Source organism: Vulpes lagopus, chromosome 4, assembly GCF_018345385.1.
Source record: "Vulpes lagopus strain Blue_001 chromosome 4, ASM1834538v1, whole genome shotgun sequence".
NCBI classification, from domain to species: domain Eukaryota; kingdom Metazoa; phylum Chordata; class Mammalia; order Carnivora; family Canidae; genus Vulpes; species Vulpes lagopus.
Window position 1 is genome coordinate 52,806,548 of NC_054827.1, and position 27,263 is coordinate 52,833,810.

At 38.2% G+C, this 27,263-nt stretch overlaps 1 protein-coding gene across 1 annotated transcript; it reads left to right on the plus strand.

Annotated features, from left to right (window-relative positions):
* The first annotated feature begins 479 nt into the window (after positions 1–479).
* Positions 480–15,241, plus strand: LOC121489178 (putative inactive serine protease 58). Its single transcript, XM_041751811.1, has 4 exons — positions 480–616; positions 12,718–12,965; positions 13,770–13,906; positions 14,284–15,241. Exons 1-4 carry the CDS (start codon positions 501–503, stop codon positions 14,431–14,433), a joined length of 651 nt encoding a protein of 216 aa, XP_041607745.1. The 5' UTR covers positions 480–500; the 3' UTR covers positions 14,434–15,241.
* Positions 15,242–27,263: the final 12,022 nt, after the last annotated feature.

Here is a 27,263-nt window from a genome sequence, read left to right on the forward strand (position 1 = left end):
CACAATTCCAGGTTTCAAGATGTACTACAAAGCTGTAGTAATCAAAACAGTATGGTGCTGGCACAAAAGCAAACACATAGGTCAGTGGAACAGAGAGCCCAGAAATAAACCCACAATTATGTGGTCAATCAATCTATGACAAAGGAGACTACAGTGTGGAGAAGACAGTCTCTCCAATAAACTATCAGTAAAATAATATAAAATTTATCCACCCCATAGGTTCTTTTTTTTCTGTGAAGAAAAAAATATTTTATTTTTAAGATTTTTTTTAGAAAAAAAATTTAAAAAAGTACATCAAGTATTTAGTACAGTATTTGTAGTATGGTTCTCTAGTACCATAGAGTAGGGGACTGAGGGATTAATATGTGGTAAATACTGATATTATCTGATACTGGCATCCTGAAATCTCCATAAGCACCCTGAGTTTTCTTTAGTCAGGTTATATCCCTTGATTCTCTTCTCTCTGTGTTCCAGGTGTTGTTTCATATGTTAGTGAAGACATGGAAGGGTTCAATCCTCTTCTCTACTTATTTTACCTGAGCTCCAGTTATCAGTCCTGTGTGGGAACTTTGATTGCCCCTCAGTGGGTGTTGACGGCAGCACACTGCTTTTTACCGTAAGTGACGGGGATCTGTCCATTTGGCTCCAAGGCTGCAGGGCTCCATATATTAATGTGTGTTGGTTTATATACATATTGGTGTATACCTGCAATGATAACCTCGTGGTATATACCTCTAGAGTATATAATTAGATGTGGCATTGTTGGACCATAGAGGATGCAAATGTTCACTTTTGCACATCTGCCAGCAATTTATAAGCATTTTCCTACATTGGGTATTGTCAAACTTTTTTGTTATTTTGCTGGTTGTGTCAAATTTCTTGTTACACTCTTAATTTTATCTTTATCAGTAGTTGATGATTGGCATAACTTTTTTCTTCTTTTCCTTTTCTACCCTACTCCTTCTGCTAATAGAGTTTCTTCTGGGAAATACTGTTTCATGGTCTTTGAACATTTCATGAATTAAAAAAAATTGCTTTGTAGGATTTCTATAAATGTTCTAGTTATTACTCTTTTGCCAATTACATATGTTGAAAATACCTTCTTCCAGTTTGTGGCTCAGTCTTCTCTTTATGTGTATTTTGGCAAAAAGAGCTCTTTACTTGAGTATAATTCAATTTAACACTTAAATTGTCAGTCTTTTATGGTTATTTGTGGTTATTGAGTCTTTTTAAAAAATATTTTATTTATTTATTCTTGAGAGACAGAGAGAGAGAGAGAGAGAGAGAGAGAGAGAGGCAGAGCATAGGCAGAGGGAGAAGCAGGATTCATGCAGGGAGCCTGATGTGGGACTCGATCCTGGGATTCCAGGATCACGCCCTGGGCCAAAGGCAGGCGCTAAACCACTGAGCCACCCAGGTGCCCCATGGTTATTGAGTATTGTGCCTAGTTGAAAACACCTTTATGATACCAAGATCAGAAAAGATACTTATTTCTAGAGTATTTATTTATTTATTTATTTTAAAAAAGATTTTATTTATTTATGAGAGAGAGAGAGAGAGAGAGAACACAAGCTTAGGGGGCAGTAGAAGCAGAGGGAGAAGCAGACTCCTTGATGAGCAGGGAGCGTGATTTGGGGCCCGATCCCAGGACCCTGACATCATCATCTGAGCCAAAGGCAGATGCTTTAACCAACTGAGCCACCCAGGTGTCCCTATTTCTAGAGTCTTTAAAGTTTTGATTTAATATTTAAATATTTGTGTCATTTGGAATTGATTTTTATGAATGATGTGAAGTAGGAATCCAGTTTCATTTTTTAAAACATAGTAAGCTAAGTATCCAAATATGATTTATCTAATGGTTCCTTCTTCAGTGATGTGCAGCACCACTTATGTCATCTATCAAAGTTCTTCTATCTGAAAAAACAAAGTTTTTCTATCTGTGCATGGGTCTGTTTCTGGGCTCTCCCTACTGCTGCGTTGGTTTATTTATTATGGAACAATACCTCAATATCTTAATAATTATGACTTTATTATAATTTGTGATGTCTGATAGGGTAGGCCAGCCATGTTTTTCTTTATCAGGAACACTTAAGTATTTTTAAATAGATTTTAAAATCAACTTGCCAAGTTCTATGAAAAAGTTTGTTGGGATTTATTTGGAATTGCTTTGATTTGTTGTATTAGTTGGGAAGAATTAATATTTTTCTGGTCATGATTATTCCTAGCCATGGATCTGGCATATCTCTCTACTTATTTTGGGTTCCCTTTGATGCATTTCAATAGTTTTATATTATCTCATACATGTCTTATACATATCTTATTAAATTTATTCTTAAAATGCTTTATATTTTTCTATTATATTTTAATTGAGGTACTTTCAGAAAATTATATTTTCTGCGTATTAGTGATGATGGAAATGCAGTTGGCATTCATAAATTTATCTAATGGCTTTAGCTTTGTTATACTCTCTTACTATTTCTAGTAATTTATGTATATGTTCCTGTGGATTTTCTGTTCACTATCTTTGAAAAGAGCCATTTTCATTATTATTGAAATTCTCAATAAATTAAAAAAATGTCCACATGATTAAATCTTTCATTCATAAGTTTAGAATTTGAAAGGATAAATTTTGGGGGGTTAACTTTCCAAATTAAAAAAAATATTTGAGTTCTAGTTTAATTGTTTTATGTTCAGAGAGTATGATCAATGTGATACTGATTCTTTGAAAAGAATTAAGACTTGCTTTCTGGACTAGTATATAGTCAATTTTTATAAATCCTCATGTGTTTGAAAGAATGCACACTCTCATTTTTTTGGGTAGAAGTTTCTATATATATCAAACTTTAATTGTGTACTTCAAGTCTTCAGTATCCTTACTAAATTTTTTCTTAATATCTATAATATATAGATTTATGTTGAAATATTCTTCTGTATTTAGATTTATCAAAATAGTTCTATAAATTTATTACTTTTTGTTTTTTAAAAATATTTTTAGGCTATTTTGTTAAGTATATGTAAATTCAGGTACATTTTTAAATGTAGGTACTTTGTGCATTCCCAGTAAATCAAAGCTATTACTATATGTTATTGCTTTCTCTCATATAGATAATATTTTTTTGTCTTAAATCCTATTTGTCAGTTATTAATATGCCAATGCTATTCCTTTTTTGGTTGGTTAGTATTATCCTAGTATATCATTTTATATCTTTTCTACCCTTCTGTATCTTTTTGATTTAAATATGTCTATTAATTTACATATAGTAAAATTTTTAAAAATGCAATTTACAATTTCTATCTTTTAACTGGCAAGTTTCGGCCATTTGTATTTATTTTGATTATTGCTATACTCAGACTAATTTCTACCTATTTTGAATTTCTACTCTTTATATTTGTTTAAAATACATAAATAAATAATGTTTTATTATTTAATATTTTAGGTACCTTTTAATTCTTCTTTCATTTTTATGAGGAATATACATCCTATTCCTGTAGCCATTGTTTTATAAATTTCAATATAGAGATTAATGTAATAGTTCATAGTTAAAGAATATTCACATGCCCTTCTTTTTTTATTTCAAGTTTTCATTTAATTTCTAGTTAGTTAACGTATATGGTAAAATTGGTTTCAGATGTAGAATTTAGTGATTCATCACATATAACACTCAATGCTCATCACAAGTGACCCCCTTGATACCCATCATCCATTTAGCCCATCCCCTGCTCACCTCCCTCCATCAGCCCTCAGTTTGTAGGGTAAAGAGTCTCTTATGGTTTGCTTCCCTCTCTCTTTTTTCCCCTTCCCTTAAGTTCATCTGTTTTATTTCTTAAATTCCACATGAGTGAAATCATATGGTATTTGTCTTTCTTTGACTGACTTATTTCCCTTAGCATAATACTCTCTAGCTCCATGTACATTGTTGCAAATGGCAAGATTTCATTCTTTTTGATGGCTGAGTAATGTTCCAGTGTTCCAGTGTGTGTATGTGTGTGTGTGTGTGTGTATCTTTATTCATTCATCACTGGGTGGACATTTGGGCTTTTCCCATAATTTGGCTATTGTTATTAATGATGTTATAAATACCAGGGTGCATGTGCCCTTTCAAATCAGTATTTTTGTATCCTTTGGGCAAATACTAGTAGCACAATTGCTGGATCATAGGGTAGTTCTATTTTTAATTGTAGGGAACCTCCACACTGTTTTCCAGAGTGGCTGTACCAGTTCGCATTCCCACCAACAGTGCAAGAGGGTTCCTGTTTCTCCACACCCTCACCAACATTTGTTGTATCCTGTCTTGTTAATTTTAGCCATTTGCACCAGTGTAAAGTGGTATCTCATTGTGGTTTTGATTTGTATTTCCCTGACGACAAGTGATCAGGAACATTTTTTCATGTGCTTGTTGGCCATGTGTATGTCTTCTTTGGAGAAATGTCTGTTCATGTCTTCTGCCCATTTCTTGACTGATTTGTTTGTTTTTGGGTGTTGAGTTTGATAACTTCTTTTTTTTAATTTTAAGAGTTGTGTGTGTGTGTATATATATATATATATATATATATATTTAAGATTTGTTTATTTATTCATGAGAGACACACACAGAGAGAGGTAGAGACATAGGCAGAGGGAGGAAAAGCAGGCTCCTCGCAGGGAGTCTGATGTGGGACTCAATCCTGGATCCTGGGATTATGCGCTGAGCTGCAGGCAGATGCTCAACTGCTGAGTCACACAGGCATCCCGAGTTTGATAAATTTTTTTATAGATCTTGGATACTAGCCTTTTGTCTGATATCTCATTTGCAAATATCTTCTCCCATTCTGTAGATTGCCTTTTAGTTTTAGTTCCAATAGTTCACTATTGCTTTTGTTTCCCTTGCCTTTATAGATGTGTCTTGCAAGAAGTTGCTGTGGCCAAGCTAAAAAAGGTTGCTGTCTGTATTCTCCTCTAGGATTTTGATGGATTCCTGTCTCACATTTAGGTCTTTCATCCATTTTGAGTTTATCTTTACATATGATATAAGAGAATGATCCAGTTTCATTGTTCTACATGTGGCTGTCCAATTTTCCCAACACCATTTATTGAAGAAACTTTTTTCCATTGGATATTCTTTCCTGCTTTATCGAAGATCAGTTGACCATACAGTTGAGAGTCCATTTCTGGGTTCTCTTTTCTGTTCCATTGGTCTATGTGTTTGTTTTTGTGCCAGTACCATACTGTCTTGATGATCACAGCTTTGAATACAGCTTGAAGTCAGGTATTGTGATGCCCCCAGCTTTGGTTTCCCTTTTCAATATTTCTCTGGTTATTTGGGGTCTTTTCTGGTTCCAAACCTTAGGATTGTTTGTTCCAACCCTGTGAAGGAAGTCCATGGTATTTTGATAAGGATTGCATTGAATGTATACATTGCTCTGGGTACACATTTTCACAATATTCATTCTTCCAGTCCATGAGCATGGAATGTTTTCCCATCTCTTTGTGTCTCCCTCAATTTCTTTCATAAGTATTCTGTAGTTAATAAAGTACAGATCCTTTACCTCTCAGGTTAGGGTTTTTTTCCTAGGTATCTTACGGTTTTGAGAGCAATTGTAAATGGGATTGATTCCCTAATTTCTCTTTCTTCAGTCTCATTGTTAGTGTATAGATTTCTGTGCATTGATTTTGTAGCATGACACATTGCTGAATTGCTATATGAATTCTAGCAATTTTGGGGTGGAGTCTTTTGGGTTCTCCATGTACAATATCATGTCATCTGTGAAGAGTGAGCATTTGACTACTTCTTCGCCAATTTGGGTTTTATTTCTTTTTGTTGTCTGATTGCTGAGACTAGGACTGCTAGCACTATGTTGAACAACAATGGTGAGAGTGGGCATTCCTGTTGTGTTCCTGTTGTGTTTCCCCATTGAGAAAGATATTCAAAGTAGGCTTTTTGTAGATGGCTTTTATGATTTTGAGGTATGTTCCCTCTATCCCTATACTCTGAAGACTTTCAATCAGGAATGGATGCTGTATTTTGTCAAATGCTTTCTCTGCATCAAATGAGAGGATCATATGGTTCTTGTCTTTTCTTTTATTAATGTGATCTGTTGTGTTGATTGATTTATGAATGTTGGACCACCTCTGTATCCCAGGGATAAATCCCACTTGGTCATGATGACTAATCCTCTTAATGTACTGTTGGATCCTATTGGCTAGTATCTTGGTGAGTATTTTGATACCCATGTTCATCTGTGATATTGGTCTGTAATTCTCGTTTTTGATGGAGTCTTCATCTGGTTTTGGGATCAAGATAATGCTGGCCTCATAGAATGAGTTTGGAGATATTCCCTCAGTTTCTATCCTTTGAAACAGCTTTAGTATAATAGGTATTATTTCTTTTTTAAATGTTTGGTAGAGTTCCCCTGGGAAGCAAGCTGGCTTTTGTTTCTTGGGAAGTTTTTGATGACTGCTTCAGTTTCCTCTCTGGTTATTGATCTGTTCAGATTTTCTATTTCTTTCTGTTTCAGTTTTGGTAATTTGTAGGTTAGTTTCCAGGAATGTATGCATTTCTTCCAGCTTGCCTAATTTGTTGGCATATAGTTGCTCATAATACATTTTAAAAATTGTTTGTATTTTCTTGGTGTTGGTTGTGATCTCTCCTCTTTCTTTCATGATTTTATTAATTTGAGTCTTTTTTCTTTTTAATAAGTCTTGCTAGGGGTTAATCTGTCTTATTAATTCTTTCAAAGAACCAGCTCCTGGTTTCATTGATCTGTTCTATACTTCTTCTGGTCTCTATTCATTGAGTTCTCTAATCTTTATTATTAATCTTTATTATTTCTCTTCTTCTGCTTGCTGTAGGCTTTATTTGCTGAATCTTTTAAACTCTTCTCTAATTTCCTGGTTGACCCATTGATCTCTTAGTAGGATGCTCTTTAATCTCCAAGTGTTTGGTAACCTCCAAATTTCTTCTTGTAATTGAGTTCTAGTTTCAAAGCATTGTGGTCTGAAAATATGCAAGGAATAATCCCAGTCTTTTGGTATCGATTGAGACCTAATTTGTGACCCAATATGTGATCTATTCTGGAGAAAGTTCCATGTGCACTTGAGAAGAATGTGTATTCTGTTGCGTTTGGATGTAAAGTTCTGTATATATCTGTGAAATCCATTTGGTCCCATGTGTCATTCGCCCTTGTTTCTTTGGTGACCTTCTGCTTAGAAGATCTGTCCTTTGCTCAGAGTGCCATGTTGGAGTCTCCTACTATTAATATATTATTTATGTCTCTCTTTACTTTGATTATTAATTGGTTGATATAATTGGCTTCTCCCACATTAGGGGCATAGATATTCATAATTGTTAGGTCTTCTTGTTGGATAGACCCTTTAAGTATGATATAGTGTCCCTCTTCATCTAATTTATCTAATATGAGGATTGCTACCCCAGCTTTCTTTTGAGGACCATTTGAATGGTAAATGGTGCTTTACCCCTTCATTTTCAGGCTGGAGGTGTCCTTAGGTCTAAAATGAGTCTCTTGTAGGCAGCATATAGATGGGTCTTGCTTTTTTATCCAGTCTAATACCCTGTGTCTTTTTTTTAAAGATTGTTTATTTTATTATTTACTCATGAGAGAGAGAGGGCAGAGACACAGGCAGAGGGAGAAGCAGGCTCCATGCAGGAAGCCCAACATGGGACTCGATCCTGGGTCTCCAGGATCAGGCCCTGGGCTGAAGGTGGCGCTAAACCACTGAAGCCACCCAGGCTGCCCTACCCTGTGTCTTTTGACGGGAGCATGTAGCCCATTCACATTCAGAATAACTATTAAGAGATATGAATTTAGCTTCATAGTATTATCTTACAGTGCCTGTTTCTGTGAATTGTTTCTTTGGGCTCCCTCTTTGCTTAGGGGTCCCCCTTAATATTTCTTACAGAGCTGGTTTGGTGGTCACATAGTCTTTCAGTTTCTGTCTATCCTGGAAGCTCTTCACCTCTCCTTCTATTTTGAATGACAGCCTTGCTGGATACAGTATTCTTGGCTGCATGTTTTTCTTGTTTAGTACCCTGAATATATCCTGCCAGCTCTTTCTGGCCTGCCAGATAGGATAGGTTTGCTGTTAATCTGATATTTCTTGCCATATAAGTTAGGAATCTTTTGTCATGAGTGCTTTTAGGATTTTTTCTTTATCTCTGAAATTTTCAATCTTCACTATTATATGTTGGGGTATTGATCAATTTTTGTTGATCTTTTGTTCTTTTGGTTATGAATTCCTGTTTCCTTCCCCAGATTAGGGAGGTTTTCATCTATGATTTGTTCAAACATATTTTCTGGTTCTCTCTCTCTCTCCACACCCTCTGGAATCCCAATAAGACAAATGCTGTTCTTTCTCAAATTATCACTTGATTCTCAGAGTCTCTCCTCATGGGCTCTTAGTTATTTTTCTCTCTTTTCCTCAGCTTTCTTCCTTTCCATAATTTTGTGTTCTATGCCACTCACTCCCTCCTACCTCATTAACCCTAACTGTTAGAGCATCCAGTTTAGGCTACATCTCAGTTAAAGTATTTTTATTTTCAGCCTGATTAGATATCATTTCTACAGTAAGAGAATCTCTAGAGTCTTTTGTGCTTTTTTTCAAGAGCCATCAGTAATTTAATAATTTTAATCCTGAATTCTATATCTGACATCTTACTTAAATCTATATCCATTAGATCTATGGCCAAGAGTATTACTTCTGGTTATTTCTTTTGTGATGAATTCTTCCTTCTAGTCATTTTGTCCAGTGCAGAATGGCAATATGAGTAAGCAGAGTCAAAAATATCAACCACGACCTAAGTAAAATATACCCTAAGTAAAATATACCCTAGGCAATTCTGAAGACGTCAGGGACCAGAAAAAAAGCCCACCACAAATGTGAAAAAAATTTTAAAAATTGTAAAAATTTTAAAACAGTGTGTGTGTGTGGGGGAAGAAGTGGGGGAGAAAGAATATAGTCTTACAGTGGACAAAGATGGTGATCCTCTTGGTTCCAAGTGTATTTTGGTCTGTATGTTAAATGGCACTAAATTCCAAATTCATATAAAAAAGCAAAACTTATATAGAGAAACAACAGCAACAATAAAAACAAAAATAAGAAGAAAAAAAGAGGGAAGGATGGGAAGGAAGAGAGAATATAATCTCACAGAGTGGACCAAAAACAGTGCTCCACTTGGTTCTGAGTGTATTTGTAGAAGGTATTAACTCCAAAATTATAAAACAAAACAAACTTAAAAAACAAAACTCCCCCAAATTTATATATCTACAAAAATTAAATTGAATATGTTGAAAAGAGACCAAAAATGAAGAATATGTAATTGTTAAAATATGAAAATCAAAATGGAAAAAAACTTAAAAATGAAGAATTGATAAAATATTGTAGTTAAGATAGGAGAGAAAAAAAGAATATTGGAAATTTTTAACCTGAAAGATAAATGAATCATAAGGAAGAAACCTCGAGTTTCTCAGGTCCCTCAGTCCTAGAGCTTTCCAGTGCTGGTTGGTCAGTAAACTTGCTATTCACCTGTTCTTCCAGGTGGTCTTTTGGGGGAAGGGCCTGCTGTGCTGATTGTCAAGTGTCTGTGCCTGGGTGGAGATGCTCCACCCCTTTCCAGGTGTCTGAGCTCTCCAGAAGTTTGTCCTATGAGGCCTTTGTTCTCTGGAGGCTACACCTCTCCCAGGTGAAAGGAAAAAAAAAAAACATGGTGCCAGATCTCTAGCCCGAGAGCCAAGAGCTCCCAGTAGACACTGAATTGCAATCTCCCAGTGGATGCTGGCTCAGATCCTCCTGGAGGCAGGCGTGGGGGCACTGATTCATACAATTTGAAGGGCGCCTGGTGGTGGGAGAGCTTTTGCTGTCTTTTACCCTCCCTGGTTTCTGCCTCTCCTGGAGTGATTAGAGGATAGCACACTTCTGTCTACTGCTGGGCCCTGGGGTGGGGAGTATTCACCCACTGGAGTGTGCACCTGCTCTGCCTTCCTGGCAACAATCAGAGAGTTGCTGCATTCCAGTCCTTTACCAGGACCCAGGGCGTCAGTGGTCCCCTTATCCATCCATGGTTTGCGGTTTGCGTCACAAGTTGAGCTTTCTCCTGGGTGCCTCTGTTCTTTCTGTGCCTCTGGGAATATTGAGATCTCCTTGCCCCTCCTGCAGTTCTGCCCTGTTTCACCACTGAGCACTTTTCAGGCAAGGAAGACTCTTTCAGGACCAGGTTTCTAAAGGACCCAATTGAACGCCCTAGTGCTATAACTGCTTTCCAGCAGCTGCTTGCAAAGGCTCCCTCTCCCTGCCATTTATCTTCTGATATATCTCCTCCATTTCTCTTTGCATTACTACCTTGCAAGAAGTGATCACTTTTCTCTCTGTAGTGTTCCAGCTATTCTTTCTTTCCATCTCAGGTTGAATTCATAGGTGTTCAGGATGGTTTGAAAGTTAGCTAGCTAAATTTGGGGGACTAAATGAAAATGAGGATCCTTATTATTTCACCATCTTACCTCCCCCCTCTGCTCTAGTCTTTCTTATTTCCCTTCTTCTGCTGACTTGAGGCTTTATTTGCTTTTCCTTTTCTAGGTCCTTTATGTGTAAGGTAGGTTCTCACATGCTTACTTAGTTATATTGCCTCCATATCCCTCAGAGGGAACCACTGTTCTCTTGCTTTTCCACCACAGTTTGTTTTTCATGCTGAAGAGTTTCCTTAAGCTGAAATTTACTCACTTCAATTTGCCAGAATCATCTATTTATCATGAGTTATTTTCCATATAAACCTTTGTATTTGGTTATATTTCATGATAAATTAAATCAAAATTTCTTAAGGGAAGGAAAAAAGAGACATAGGGGAAGGATAAGAGAAAATATTAGAGGGTACCAGTTTTAGATATTTATTAAATTTAACACCTTCAACAGGAATGTCTTCTTTAGCAAGAAAGGAGAGTAATATTAGCAACAGAAAAAGCTAATTTGACAAACACAGATGCACAAGAGAGTTACTACAACTGAATTAAACAGTAAGTCAGGCCTAACAGTTCCAGCAAGTTGTATAATTAAAACAACAGTCCTCATTAATTCCCAGGGTATGGGAGTGGAGGGATGGGGGTCATTAAGTGATCTCTCATTTAGAAAGACAAGAGAAAGAATGTTAACATGAAGGTGTCTTCCTTTTTGTTCAAATGTATCTGTCAAATGAGCAATTTTGCTCTTGTCAAAAGTCCCTCCTAGTGGCCACTGCAATTTCATATTGTTCTGGGAGAATTATGCCAATTGGAGAGCTATCTTATGCATTTAAACAGAAAGGGAGCATGTGTTTGGTATAGAGAATCAAATAGACTGAGATGATCCAATGAGAACTGCAGCAGTCAGTAAAAAACAACTTGGCCAAAGACCAGTCATCCCCATCTGGGGACCCAGAAAAATCCTTCACTGCAAACAGATTTTAAAAAGTATGGTAGTTCTCAGGAACACAGCAGAACAAAGGAAAATCCTTATATTGTCTAATATCTTGTAAAAGTAACCCAAAGCAAAATTTGTCTAAAGCAATGTTGCTCTGATGAGACCTTTTAAACTTGTCAGTCCCTGGGCTTGGCTCAAGGTTGAATTTATCAGGCTTGTTCCTATCCTATCTCTTTATTTTTATTTTTTAAAGGCATTTGTTTATTTATTTATTTATTTATTTATTTATTTATTTATTTATGAGAGAGAAAGGGAGAGAGAAAGGGAGAGTATGTGCATGACACCAGAGGGGCGGGGGAGGAGGAGAGAGAAGGACAAGCAGACTCCATGCCGAGTGCAGAGCCCAACATGAGACTTGATCCCACAACCCTGAGATCATGACCTGAGTCAAAATCAAGTCAGATACTTAACCAACTGAGCCACTCATGGCACCCCCTTGTCGTATCTCTTTAAACTTTATCCTGTAACATTCCATAACATGACAAACTGAGAGACAGTTGGTACTATTGTTAGGAGACAATGTGATCTTAATATTTGGAAGCTCAACAAAAACATTGGTGCTCAGTACCAATATAGTACTTGTTTTACTCTTGTGGTTGGAGAAATCCCTGAGTGGGAGACTCAGAGGCTTCATGGAAGTACCCTGTTCTTGAGCCATGTTAGTGAGTTGATCTAAACTGGATCTCATTGGAACATACAAGATTTTTGTTGTTCTCCCAAAGGACCACCAGAAAACCCTGTTAATCCAGCAGTTTTGATAAACATGAGTAGAAGATAGTATATTCAGGTGATCCTTCCTAGCTTTAGAATATTTAAATTCTCAAAGGTGTTACTCATTTCCTCTGTACAATTTCACATTTCCTATTCCCCCCCAACTCCCAAAGGAACCTCCCTAACAGAGCCTACTACTTTCATAAAAGCTCTGACTATCCATTTGAATGCTTCTTTCTGCTGTTTCTAGGTCTTGAATTGGAGCTTCTTTCTAGAATTATGCTAAGAGTAGAGCCCAAGCCATTGCATTGCTTAACTCCTGGAGGCACTATTCACGTTATAGTCTATGTGAATAGCAACACATTGGCTTATATAATGCATAACCTCCATGACCACATATGCTACACATAAAGGATTAAGTGGACAAATATGAGAGGAAACAGTTAAATGGGTTACCATAGAAGGAAATTGTGCGCGCGTGCGTGTGTGTGTGTGTGTGTCTGTCTGTGTGATTAACCTTGGAATCTGAGAGTATCAGTCTTTTTTCTCTTTTAATTTTTCAGAGATCTTCAGATCATCTTTTATGGCAGCTTCATGAATCTTCCAGACTTTACTGGGGAGATCCTACCTTATGAGAGGATCTTCATCCACCCAAACTTCACTGCTACCTCTCCTAAAGATGACCTCATGTTGATAAAGCTGGCTATACCTTTTACTTTCTTCTCCACAAGGCATTTACAGTGGCCTACTTTCAAGAATGCAGTTAAAGATTGCTTGATTCACACTTGGTTAGAGGATAAATACTTTATTGGTGAGTGACTATCAAAGAAGAGTTAGTTCTTAGATATATTTACATCTTTAGGATCTCTGAATTAGGGGAAGGAATTGGAAACTTATCAGGCTAGTGCCAGATTTCTAAGCACATGTATAAAGCTAGAAAGGGAACAACAGTATTGGCTTTTTAGAGTAGAAGAAGTGATCTTTAGGGCTTTGGGGATCAAATCCTAATCAAAGTGTTGCATATATGGATCACATTGGCACACCGCAGGGGCTGGAATTCAGCAATCTATGTTTGAGTATTGATTCTAACATTCATTATAGGTTTATGAACAAATTCTTTTACTTGAACAAATTCTTTTACTTCTTTGAATCTTAATTTGCAAATTGGTAAAAATCATATTTTTCTCTTTACCTAAAAGGAGTGATATTGTTATCAATTATAACAATGGTAGTAACTACCATTTGTTGATCACTAATTGTGTACCAAGCATGAAGCATCTGTACATATAGCCATTATCACATATCATATAGATAAGTTTCCTTGAGATTTATATCTTATAAGCCAGGAAACTAAGACTCAGGGAAATGAATTATCCAAGATCATCAGCTTGGCAATGACAGGGCTTGGATTCAGATTTTGTTTGATGTGTGCAATGTCTTCTCAGAAACCACCCTTTGATGCTGATAATCTGTCAGAGATGATAAACTGAGTAAGAAGATGTGTTTGATCCGTGGTTGTCCATTCTTACTGAGAAGAAGCCCTGAAGGAGGAGGAGGCAGGATGCTTTATGAAAGGCAAACAGGAATCAAAGTCTCCTTTATTTTTTGTGCTTAGGAAATTCAAACAATAATCTGCAAAGCATCACAATTCAAATGAGCTCTAATATAAACTGCAAAAAATTATTGGGTGAAAAACTCCTAGAAGACATGTTTTGTATAGGACCCACAGTAGGAAGTCAAGAACCCTGCCAGGTAAGTCTTCTTACCTCATTTGCCCCTAAGCTCAGTCTCTACTGTTTGTTGAGGTGCTGGATTTTTCAGTCAGGATAGGAACTCAGAGAGTAAGGGAGCTGAAGAATGATGACTCTTTCTTCTCCATCCTGTCATAGAGATGATAGAAACAGATGTTGGGGAGTGGAAAGCTATCTCCCAGCAACTGCTTGGGAATACCTGTCTAGGGATGACTGGGAGGTGTAGAGGTAGTTAGTGCAATGGAAAGAAGCTTTCATACTGTATTCTTATATCTTGAACCCCTTTGCATGGTAAATATAGTGGCTCTCATTTCTGTTCAGGTGTTGAGGAAATCTCAGGTGGGAAGGAAGTTCTGATCCCTCTACTCTATCTGGCAGGTGGTCACAGCTGCACCAGCCTTATGTGGCCGTGAATTACAAGGAATTTTGTCTTGGGGAACTGGATGTGTTCTAACAGGATACACTGTTGTCTTCACTGACCTACACAGCTACGTTCCGTGGATCAAGAACATTATGTCTACAAAATAAGCTGATATAGAGCTCCATTGACACACTTACCTCCCAGCTGATCCACAGCAATCATGCTATATATCTCAGTCCCAGTCTTTCATAGGATCTAGATCTGACTGGAGTTTCAAAAGAGATCGTTGATGACTCCTGAGTGTTGGCATGTCTCTAGTCTCTTTAACTGCTTCTTTGCTTATTCCTAACTCATGACTGAGTGTTTAAAATATTGAAAACATGAGTGCTAGTCTCAAGAATTGGAATTCACTCAGGAATCTTTGTTGGATTCTACAAAACTCAAATATTTCTGTTAAAATACTCTCTGTCTTGTCTTTAAAACACACAAAAAAACAAGTGGAACTGAGGGAAAATAACTACCAGGGGTCTATTTGGGCAAAGTGTAAATCATATAGCTGAGCGATAATTTACCAAAAGTTGGTCAGATGATTAGCAATTTTTCTAATGACCAGATGTCTCCTGGGTAAGTGTGTGTGTGTATGTTTGTATATATATATGGGTGGTTGTAGTTAGTTCCCATTAGTTACTTACAAGATCTATAGAATTCATGTTTGCTTATTAGATTTACTCAGGCCACCCAAAAGTCATTTTAGTATTTGGAATAAACAGGATTTCTGTGTTTTGGAATAAAACTATAATGTATATTTATAAATAATAGGATGGAATTTTTTTCCCCAATGCATTTTCCTTCTGGTTTACTGCTTTTTATTTAAAATCACACATGTTTTCTGAAAGGAGGGTACAAAGTGGTGGAGTTCTTGAGGATTTTGCCTGGGAGTTTTCATATATGCCTTTGGGTACTCATGATCACACACTTTCATCCACAAGTACACTGAAAAGTTGCTCGTCATTCCAAAAATGTGTTCTTCAAATATTATTTTTCATTAATCCACGAGAGATTAAACTGATTTTATACTAAAGTCTATCCATTTTCATGTAAAAATATTGAACATTTAAGAAATTTGTCTCAGAAATGTGAAATGCATTTTTATTCTGCCACATGCTGTGAAATAATTAGGATTTCTTAAAATTCAAATTGCTATCCAGTTGATTAAATCACCTATTTACACATTCACAAAAACAAAGGGTTTTTCCTTTTAAGACTTTCATGGCCATCAGAGAATGTGGAAAGTGCTTTGTATGCAGAGGAATAGTGTGGGAATTGGCAGCGCTTACTAATTTTGACAGTTTCCTCCTGTATCACCCTTTTGTTGCCTAGTTAGTTAATTCCTATTTCTCCTGGTTGCTAACCATCCTTTTCATCCTTACCATATGCCAAGTTGTGTATTGTCATCAGCCAACTAAACTAGTTTCAAGAGAACTTTTTACTGAGATGATTTTCCTAACAACCTACGCTGAGTCCTGCCCTGTGTGCTCTTTGGCCTCATACTTACAGGTCTTACTATTTCTTTCCATTGTTCTAGGCTGAGTCAGGTATCTTAATTATTGATTGAGTCATGAATTCTTCAGTTTGAGGGTCTTTTTTTCTTACTGATTGGGTCATGAATTCTTAATTTGAGGGTCTTTTTTCTTATTGATTGGGTCATGAATTCTTCAATTTGAGGGTCTTTTTTCTTCTTTATATTTTCTGGACTTGAGTTTTTCTTGTATAAATATCTTCTCTCTTTGTCATCTCATTCCTCAATTTTTTTTTTAATTTTTTTTATTTATTTATGATAGTCACAGAGAGAGAGAGGCAGAGACACAGGCAGAGGGAGAAGCAGGCCCCATGCACCAGGAGCCCGATGTGGGACTCGATCCCGGGTCTCCAGGATCGCGCCCTGGGCCAAAGGCAGGCGCTAAACCACTGCACCACCCAGGGATCCCTCATTCCTCAATTTGAAAAGGAAAAGGTCTACCTGTCTACCTATCTAGCTGTCTGTCTCTCTGTCTGCCTATCCATCTAATCATCATCTCATCACCATCCATGTATCTAACTGAACCTGGGTTGTTTATCACACCACTAAATTTCAGAGTGTGTGAAAACTTTTCTAATAATCCTATCAGTTTCACCCAATTTTATCCAATCCTGTATATGATTGATTCTAAAGATTTTTCTTTTCTCCCCTTACTTTCGTTTCCTTCCTTTCCTTTTCCTTTTCCTTTTCCTTTTCCTTTTCCTTTTCCTTTTCCTTTTCCTTTTCCTTTTCCTTTTCCTTTCCTTTCCTTTCCTTTCCTTTCCTTTCCTTTCCTTTCCTTTCCTTTCCTTTCCTTTCCTTTCCTTTCCTTCCCACCCCCCCTCTTCTCCAAGTTAGTCTACTAAGAATTTCAGGTATCACATCCACCTTTCTCTCCTGACATGCCCTCCAACCACTGCTCATTTTCTTTCTGGTTCCTTTTTCTCTTTACACGGACTTGGTCTCATGTTCCATGACTTTCTCTGTAGCTTAAGTACTTTGCATCAAAATGGATCTCTGATACCAACCAATAGATTTCAGTATAGTAAGTGGAGAATATAACAATGGGAATAGGAATGCTTGCCCTGTTTGGTCAAGAGGATGACTTTTCTCTGCACTCTGGTTCCCCATCCTGTCTCCAGTCTTATGAGTGAGTCAGTCATGTCTGACTTTCAGATCAAGAGGACAGGGATCACCTCTCAGGTACATAATTTTATGTATACTTCAAAGATCCCTTCTAAACTCATGTGTATATGTTAGATATCTTGCTTGTATTTACCACTTAGTCTGATTATGGCTCTTCATTTCTATTGGTTCCCTGGGTGAACTATTGTCATCTCACCATATTTATTACCACATACATGCCTTCCATGTTTCTGACATTACCATTTTTCTTCCATACTCAACGTTCTTCTTTGGGAGTATGTAAGGGATTGATATTCAGTTTCAGTAGACTGTGGTTCAGTTCTTCATTGACAAACTGAAAAAATTGTAAAATTGTAAATTTGGAAAGTCAATGAGCTTTGGTTTTTAGATTTGCTTTATCTAAAAAACAAAAGAATTAGACCTGATGATCTCAGTGGTGGGACACTGTGACTACTGCCCAGAGTCCACTCCACTCCTCCTCTCTTAGGTCATGGTCATATCCTAGGGTGTGGTCTGCATGACCTAAGCTTACTAGTGGGGGTGGGGATGAATATATGGTGCAGTTTGGCTTATTAAACAACAGTCCCTCTATATTCAGTGTTGAGATAAAATTGTAATGAGCTATGTTGAGACCTTGCTTTGGGCAATGTGGTAGGTGAATGAGACATCAGAGTTGCTGCTCTCACTTGGCAACCACCAGGGAAGCTGTCTAAGGATGAAGTACATCCACAGAGGAGCTCAAAACAAAAGAATTGTGGAGAAATGTAGCTGAAGTCCTGATAAAACTATGCCAGAGTTTAAGTCTTCTCTTTGGATATTTTTAGTTGTATAATCCAGTAACTATGAAGTTACTTTCAGTGTTTAAGACAACTTGAATTGGGCTTTTCATTGCTATAATTAAAAACATCTCAAATGATACAGTTTCCAAAGTTCCTTCTGTCTTTGCCATCAATCTAGACCAACATGTGCTAAATGCTTTATATTTTCATTCTTATTAATTTCTATAGAATACCTATGGAGTCATTTTTATTAGACACAAACATTCTACATCTCCTCAGATCTTCTCAACTGCCTCTGTGCTTCCAAAGACTTTGCCTGTCTCCTTGATCATACTGCCACCACCTTTTTGGGCCTCTCTAAACTGGCTGGAGGCTGAGTTGAAGCTCTGAGCATGAATAGGTTTCATGTCCATAAGCTGAGCCTATCCATGCCAAGTTGCCACACTACTTTAAAGCTTGTATAAAAAGGCACACTATCAGGCCTTAGTTTGGGCTTTTGAGTGCCTATTAAGGGGAAGATGGCATCATCATGAATTCTGAGTAGTTGTAACCTGGGGCATGAACCTTGACTGCTGAGAAATGAGATGGGGGAGCCACACAGATAAATTCCCAGTGTTCTCACCTGGCTGTGGGCTGTTCAGAGGTGTGGGTTTGTCTCTTACATCTCCCTGTAGCTTTGTTTCATGTCTCTCCTCGCCTCGCTTCCATCTACTCCTCACTCTTTGTAACTTGCAAGTCATGTCAGGTCTTTAGTCCTTGCCTCTGCCTCTAAAGGACCACCTTTATTTTAATACGGCAACCAAAGTTCAGGGGTTGGTTTGTTCAAAATCAGTTGGCAGCAGCCCTTGGATTTGCATCTGGATCCCAGACCAAGCCAGATTGCTGTTAAGTGTTTCTAAATGTCTACTTTCATGTTTGTAATGTTCTTTTCACAGAACAGTAACAATCAGTTCAGAAACCAGCACTGGTCAGTGGACCATCACCGTCCTGATAATACCAGCACTGGGGTCTCGAGTTGTATTCCTTTTGCCATCTCTACCCTATATCTCCTTCCGACAGCACTCACTGCTGGCAGATGTCAAAGGGACTTGTAATTTATCTATTATGTATTAAGTAATTTAAATTTCATTGCTTTCCTTCTTTATTTAGAGATGGAATTAATAGTTTAGGATCCTGGAACATCTCTCAAAAGTTCAAGAGAGCATTGTGTTTGATGGGGGAAAATAAAAGTTTGTTTTATTTAGATTATCATTTCACCTGGGCTGCATTCCGTCTTCCTGTATTGGGTCCCAAAGCTCTATAGCTCAATATATATATATTTTTAAAGATTCATTTATTTATTTGAGAGAGAGAGCGTGTGCATGCATGAGTGGGAAGGGACAGAGGGAAAGAGAGAATCTCAAGAAATTCTTTGCTGAGTGTGGAGCCTGACACAGGGCTCCATCTGAGGGCCCTGAGATCTGGCCTCAGCTGAAATCAAGAGTTGGACATTTAACCGACTGGGCTACCCAGGTGCCCCAAAATATTTTTAAGTTTATTAAGAGAGAAAGTTCATTTGTAAGGGAGGTAGTAGACATTTAGAGGTTGATAGGAAGCTGTAGAGTCAGATAGATTTAGTTTCAAAATCTAGCCTCACTTATAATTTAACTGTGTGCTGGGGTAAATTATTTAAGCCCTTTAGATCTCAGTTTTGTCATTCTGAAAAGGGGGATAATAATAACTAGTGGCTAGGGCTCAGGCTGTGGAGTCAGGCTGCTGGCATTTGCATCCTGGCTTTATTACTTACAAATTCGGAGAGTCTTCTTGGGTGTGTTACATAACCTCTATCTATTTCACTTTCCTTAAATATTAAAACAGAGTTAATGCCACTACTACCACATAGACTAGTTGCAGATTATAAATTACGTATTAAGTATTGAGTTCTTAAAAGATGGCATGGCATAGTACATAGTAAGATCTCCATAAATGTTAGATACTGCCTTAGGAATAGGGTTGTTGTAGTGGTTGAATGAGATAACCAATGTAAAGCCTCTGGCACATGAGAGATATGCAGTAGATTGAAAACCTTACTCGATCATTAGATCCCTAAGAAGTACATCACCTCTTTTTTTTTGCTACAAAATTATAGTAATTTTGCATTGAAAATTAATGTCTGTCTTAACTGTACTATATTTACAAAACTTTTTAACTTAATTTTATTGACATATAATTAACATACAATGTTACATCAGTTTCAGATGTACAACGTATTGATTCAACAATTCTATATATCGATTTAACAATTCTATACGCTACTCCCCATGATAAGTGTAGTCACCAACTGTCACCGTACAATGTTATTACAGTATTATTCACTGCATTTCCTGTGTTGTACTTATTATCTCCATGACTTTTTATTTTCTAACTGTAAGTTTCTACCTCTTAATCCCCTTTATCTGTTTCACCCATCCCACCTCCCCTCTGGTGACCACCACTTTGGTCTCACACATCACTGCTGTTTGAAGGTCATGATGCATGTATACATGTAACAAAGAGCATTTGGATTTTCAGTTGGCAGAACTTTTTTGGAAAAAACCTGGGGAATTCTATATAGATTTACACCTAGATTTATCCCTCTTTTAATGAAAACTTACTGAATACATGCAATGTGTTAGATATTGCAGCCAATTCTCTGAAGACTATAACAGTTGACCCTGCCCAGAACTAAGAACTGTGAACTCAAAGCTACATAATTGGGATAAGACATATTCACAAATAACTCGTGCCATGCTGAGCTGCTGGGTTCTAGAGACATACAGAGTATTTGGGAAATCCCAATGAGGGGGATATCACATCTAGCTGGAGGAACAGGTCACTTAAGACACTAATCACTTAGGGATGCTTGCGTGACTCAGCAGTTGAGCATCTGACTTTGGCTCAGGGTATGGTCCCGGAGTCCCAGGATCGAGTCCCGGCATGAGTCCCACATCGGGCTCCCTGCGTGGAGACTGCTTCTCCCTCTGCCTGTGTCTCTGATTCTCTCTTTCTCTGTGTCTCATTAATAAATAAATAAAATATTAAAAAAAAAGAGACTAATCACTTAAGCGAGTCTTAAAGTCTTAGGAGGACATTCATAGAAAAAGACAGGAAAAGAGGGCATTTCAGGAGTCACAATCAGCATGAACAGAAGTCTGAATATAGGGAGATAGGGATAGCATTTGGTAAGTAAGCATTTGGCAAATAGCAAGTAGTACAGAATGAGGATAGGACAGGGTGAGTGTACACAGAAAATTGGCTGTATATAACTGGGAGGGTGGCTCATGGATTAAGTATGACAGATTATGATTACAGTTGTTACATTTATTCCTTGTTTCACTGGTTTCCAGGAGGAGAGATTGTCCCTAAACACTCCTGACCTGTTGACCTACTCCCTCCCCTACTCCTATTGTAAGGTGAAGGGATCTTTCTGCTTCATGAGATCAGGGGCAGAAACCAAGCCTAGCTCCTTCTTTTGCCTTCTTTTGTTTCTTTGAGAGCCAGAGACCTACAAGAAGGCCAGAAACCACGTGGTGGATTTTGCAGAGGCAGAGTGAGAAAAGGAATGAGGGGTTGGGGGAAGCCTAGGGTCCTTTCACCCCCTGTTTGGGATGTTCTGATGCCATCTATCTAAGCCTTGTATTTCAGCCAACTTTTACCAGTGATAGACTCCTATATATTTATTTATATTTACATGTTTATCTCCATCTGTTTCTCTTCCTTTGTTGTGTGTTCTTGGAGATGTTGTGTCATAACATAACAAGACATAACCTCATACTATCAATATCCTGTTAGTATAGTAGAACACACTTGAAAGCTTATCTCCAATGCCATAGGATAGTAGGTGGACATACCCACCCTCCTTCCCTCTGAGAGTGTTCTTGAACCTGCCATCAGGGGAGCTGGTCATCAGAAAAAGCAGTTTTCTCTGTCCTGCCTCCATCTTCCCAGCAAATCATTTTTACCAATCTGATAGGTGAGAAATGATATTTTATAATTTTAATGTCAATTTCTCTTATAATGAGTGAAGATTAACATCATTTTTGTAAGGACTATTAGTGTATATTTTTTTGAGGACAATTTATTTATATTTTTTTACTTTCTTCTGTTAGGTTTTAATCTATTTTCTTGGTTTTAAGAGCTTTTTATATGTTAAGGAGATTAGCTTTTTACCTGTGATATAGTTTATCAATATTTTCTCCATATTTGTTTGTTGTGTTTGATTTACCTTAGGGTCACTTTGACAAGCAATAGCTGGACTTTAAAAAATATTCATGTGGTCAAATTTATCATCTATTTTATGTCTCTTGATTTTGTATCACAGTGAGAGTCTTACCATACTCCGAGATTATAAAGGAAATTTACCTGTTTTTCTTTTTCCCATTTTCAAATTTACATCTCACACTCCTTTAGAGTTTACTCTAGAATAAGATATATGCATAAAATTTACTGAGCATCTATTATGTGCCAAAATGAAACAGTTTCTACAAGGATATGTATAAGTCTCAAAATATCAGAATTTGTAGGTTTTAACACATCATCCAGGACAATTCATTATTCATAAGAAACCTTCTATAAAAGTAATATTTTGTATTCATAATGAATACTAGTCTAGAAATCAGGTGACTCTGGTCACTAGAACTGATCTGCTACTAAATTTCTTTGTGACCTTGAGTAAGTCATTCAACTTCCTATTCACTAATAGTAAATATTGTCTACCCTACATTTCAAAGATTTTCCTAATTTACATTAATCAAAATTACTCTGTGTTTCTCATGAATAAATAAATAAAATCTTAAAAAATAAATAAGGGGCACCTGGGTGACTCAGCGGTCAAGCATCTGCCTTTGGCTCAGGTTGTGATCCTGGGGTCCTAGGATCGAGTCCCCCATTGGGCTCCTCACAGGGAGCCTGCTTCCTCTGCCTATGTCTCTGCCCTTCTCTCTCTCTGTCTCTCATGAATAAATAAATAAAATCTTTAAAAGTAAAAAATAAATAAGTATATTGGTAAAAATTAAAACACTCCTTTAGGAGAAAGGTAACATTTTTACAGTTTGTTATGACAGTAAGTAACTCAGTTGAACAAGAAATAAAGTAGATTGAATATATGTTATTTTGAACAAAAGTTATACATTTTGCACTAAACTATTAGAGGATCTCCTTAACATAAGAAAGGTTAAAGTAAATATAAAGTTTTAAAAGTTTATTATCTTTGTTATAAGAGCAGCAAAGTTTATTGAAGAAAAACTGAAAGACTAAAAAAACAGTAAACAAACAGTAATATCACCCATAGCCTAAAAAATAGCTCAAGAGAAAACATTTCATAACAACAGAAGAATGTAGCCCTGCAGCAGGACTTTGCAAACAAAGCACAAAACTTGAGAGCCATGCATAAAAAGATTGAAATGCTGTGTAATTAAAAAATTTATTTCATGGCAAAGCATAGTCAAAATCAGAAGGCAAAGAGCAAAGATATTTCTAATGCATATGAGACTAAAAGAGTATATTTACTTCATTGTGTACAAAAATGTGTTAAAAATCATAAGAAAAAAACAAAAAAATCATAAGAGAAGCCAACAAAACAACAGAAAAATAGTAAGTATATAAGGTGGCAGTTTTCAGAGAAACAAATACAAAAGGCTTTAAGAACTGTGAAAATACACTCAACTTCACTTACCATGAAAGAGAAGCAAAGATACATAGATATAGGTATAGATATAGATATTATTTTGAAGATTTTAAAAATTTGTTTATTCCTGAGAGACACATAGAGAGAGGCCAGAAACAGGCAGAGGGAGAAGCAGGCTCCCTGTGGGGAGCCCAATGCAGGACTCCATCCCAGGACCTCGGGACCACGACTTGAATCAAAGGCAGATGCTCAACTGCTGAACCACCCAGGCATCCCCAATATTTATTTTTATTTCAGTTTGGTCTGCGCCCAACATGGGGCTTGAACTCACAACTGCAAGATCAAGAGTCACAAGCTTTACTGACTGAGCCAGCCAGGACCGCTATATAATTGAACCCTTGATATATGCTATAACTAAGAAAAAAGAAAATGATTTATTTTCCTGATACAGATGGAGAACTGGCATTGAAAAGAAATAATAACAGCAAACTGAACACACACACACACACACACATAATTATTAACTGTAAAAAATGCCATGAGAAAAAGTGATGTGTGAAATGAGAGCATTTCACAGAATGTGTCAGAGAAAGCATTCCTGAGTAAGTGACCTTTGAGTAGGGGCTGCAGGATGACTAAAAGTTAACTAGGAAAGGTGGGTGGAAAGGGGAGGAAACATTGAAGAGATAAGAATAGTATGTTCAAAGGCCCTGAGGCAGGAGGAGAGAGCAAAACTTGTGCAGCAAGCAGAGAGAAAATTAGGGTATCTGGAGGAAAGGAAGCAAAAAGGTGAGAGTATGACATGGAGAATTGGACAGAGCCATATTACCATACAACCCTGAAGGGCATTTGCAAGGCAGGCAGGTTCAAAACAGTGAAATATGCTTATTTTGGCTATTTGAAAAATAATTAGATACATAAAAGTTAACAGCTGGTCAGCTATTAAGCTATCAGGCCGGGTCTTGGTCAGCAGTGAAGTGAACAAGCTAGGACAGGAGCCAGTACACAGAAGCCGTCATTTGCTCATTAATACAATAGTCTGCTTTAATTTCTCTTAGCAGTGTTGTTTAGTTTTCAGTGTACAAGTCTTTCACCTCCTTGGTTAAACTGTATTTTAAGGTAAAAGGTGTTTAGGTAATAGGTCTTTCATTCTTCAGGTGTTACTGCGAATGGAATTGTTTTCTTAATTTTCTTTTCTGATCATTCCAGGCTTTTTTTTTTTAATAAATTAATTTTTTATTGGTGTTCAATTTACCAACATATAGAATAACACCCAGTGCTCATCCAGTCAAGTGTCCCCCTCAGTGCCCATAACCCATTCACCCCAACCCCCCACCCTCCTCTCCCACCACCACCCCTAGTTCATTTCCCAGAGTTAGGAGTCTTTATGTTCTGTCTCCCTTTCTGATATTTCCCACACATTTCTTCTCCGTTCCCTTATATTCCCTTTCACTATTATTTATATTCCCCAAATGAATGAGAACATACACTGTTTGTCCTTCTCCGATTGACTTACTTCACTCAGCATAATACCCTCCAGTTCCATCCACGTTGAAGCAAATGGTGGGTATTTGTCATTTCTAATGGCTGAGTAATATTCCATTGTATACATAAACCACATCTTTATCCATTCATCTTTCGATGGACACCGAGGCTCCTTCCACAGTTTGGCTATTGTGGCCATTGCTGCTAGAAACATCGGGGTGCAGGTGTTCCGGCGTTTCATTGCATCTGAATCTTTGGGGTAAATCCCCAACAGTGCAATTGCTGGGTCATAGGGCAGGTCTATTTTTAACTCTTTGAGGAACCTCCACACAGTTTTCCAGAGTGGCTGCACCAGTTCACATTCCCACCAACAGTGTAAGAGGGTTCCCTTTTCTCCGCATCCTCTCCAACATTTGTTGTTTCCTGCCTGGTTAATTTTCCCCATTCTCACTGGTGTGAGGTGGTATCTCATTGTGGTTTTGATTTGTATTTACCTGATGCAAGTGATGCAGAGCATTTTCTCATGTGCTTGTTGGCCATGTCTATGTCTTCCTCTGTGAGATTTCTCTTCATGTCTTTTGCCCATGACACGAGGCTGGTTCAACATTCATAAAACAATCAATGTGATTCATCATATCAGCAAGAGAAAAACCAAGAACCATATGATCCTCTCATTAGATGCAGAGAAAGCATTTGACAAAATACAGCATCCATTCCTGATCAAAACTCTTCAGAGTGTAGGGATAGAGGGAACATTCCTCAACATCTTAAAAGCCATCTACGAAAAGCCCACAGCAAATATCATTGTCAGTTTTCCTTCTGTTACTGATTTTTGGTTTTATTCATTATAGATAGTCAGAAAATATACTTTGATTTCAATCTTTGTAACCCTGTTGAGACTTCTGGCCTAATCTGTGAACTGTCTTGGAGAATGCTCCATGTGCACTTGAGAAGAATGTGTATTCTGCTTTTACTGGGTGGTCTGAACTCTTTTTTTTAGGCCTAGTGAGTTTATCCTGTTCAAGTTCTTTATTTTCTTATTAGTCTTGTGTTTAGTTGTTTTATTGAAAATGGGATATTGAAGTTCTGCCTTCAGTTCTATTAACATTTCATATAATAGGGTGGCGGGCATGATGGCAGAGGAGTAGGATCCCCAAGTCACCTGTTCCCACCAACTTACCTAGATAACTTTCAAATCATCCTGAAAACCTACAAATTCGGCCTGATTTAAAGAGAGAAACAGCTGGAATGCTGCAGAGAGGAGTTCACTCTTCTAACAAAGTAGGAAGAGGAAAAAAAAATCCAGTGGGGGAGGAGCCCCGCGAGAAGCCGGGCTAAGGGGGGCAGCGAGAGCCTCCAGGACAGGAATGTGCAGCCCTGGAGAAGCAGCAACTTTAAAAATCCACACCAGATTCTCCCCAGACGGAAAGGCACTTAGCAGGGAGCTTGGGCAGGATCCCAGGAGGGGAAGTGGAGCCCCCAGGTTCCCGGGGTCACTAACAGAGGAGGTGCACCCAGGGGAGAGCGCCCCACACCCCAGAGTCGAGCTCCCTAAGGGGCTGCAGTGGCGCCTAGTGGGGCCCTGGGAGCAGCTTGGGCGGTGGCTCGGGCAGAGGGGGCTGCGTGGGGAGGGGGCTGCGCGGCCCCAGAGCGATCCCAGCGGTGCGGGTCCTAGAGCCCAGGGTGCCGGGGGACACAGCCCAGGATCCGGTGCTCCGCTTGGGACAGGCAGAGGCCAGGAGGGCACAGGACAGTGAGGATGCTCCTGCCACTGGGCGCCCCCAGCTGTGCAGATAAGTGCCCCCCGCCCCTGGAGCATACAGGCGCCTGTGGACTGGGAGCTGCGGTAGTTACTGCGGGAGCTGACTCTAGGGCTGGAGAGCTGGCCACCAACGGTGGGGTTGTGGGTTGTTCATCCTGGTGTCACCTGGTGCGGGGCGGGGGCGGCTGCCAGGGAACAGGCCTCCCAGGGTAAACAGCTCCCACTAAGCCGTGCACCTGAGAATCAGCACAGCAGCCCCTCCCCCAGAAGACCAGCTGGAAGGACAGGGGAAGAGCAAGTTCTGGACAGAGCAGCACTGGAAAGCTCTAGGGGAAGTCGAGGGATTTACAGTATACAGAATCAGAGGATACCCCTCCTGGTCTTTTTCTGTTTTGTTTTGTTTTTTTTCTTTTTTTTGTTCCTTTTTCCAGTACAACTCGGTTTTAGCCACTCTGCACTGAGCAAAATGACTAGAAAGAGGAATTCACCACAAAAGAAAGAATCAGAAACAGTACTCTCTGCCACAGAGTTACAGAATTTGGATTACAATTCGATGTCAGAAAACCAATTAGAAAGCTACCAGTGGCTCTGGAAAGAAGCATAAAGAATTCAAGAGACTTCAT

Excerpts from the sequence above, each read along its gene's own strand:
- LOC121489178 (XM_041751811.1), top strand. The coding sequence starts at position 501 with ATGGAAGGGTTCAATCCTCTTCTCTACTTATTTTACCTGAGCTCCAGT. Across the intron at positions 617-12,717 it reads GCAGCACACTGCTTTTTACC|AGATCTTCAGATCATCTTTT; the intron begins GTAAGTGACGGG and ends TTAATTTTTCAG. Across the intron at positions 13,907-14,283 it reads GAAGTCAAGAACCCTGCCAG|GTGGTCACAGCTGCACCAGC; the intron begins GTAAGTCTTCTT and ends TCTATCTGGCAG.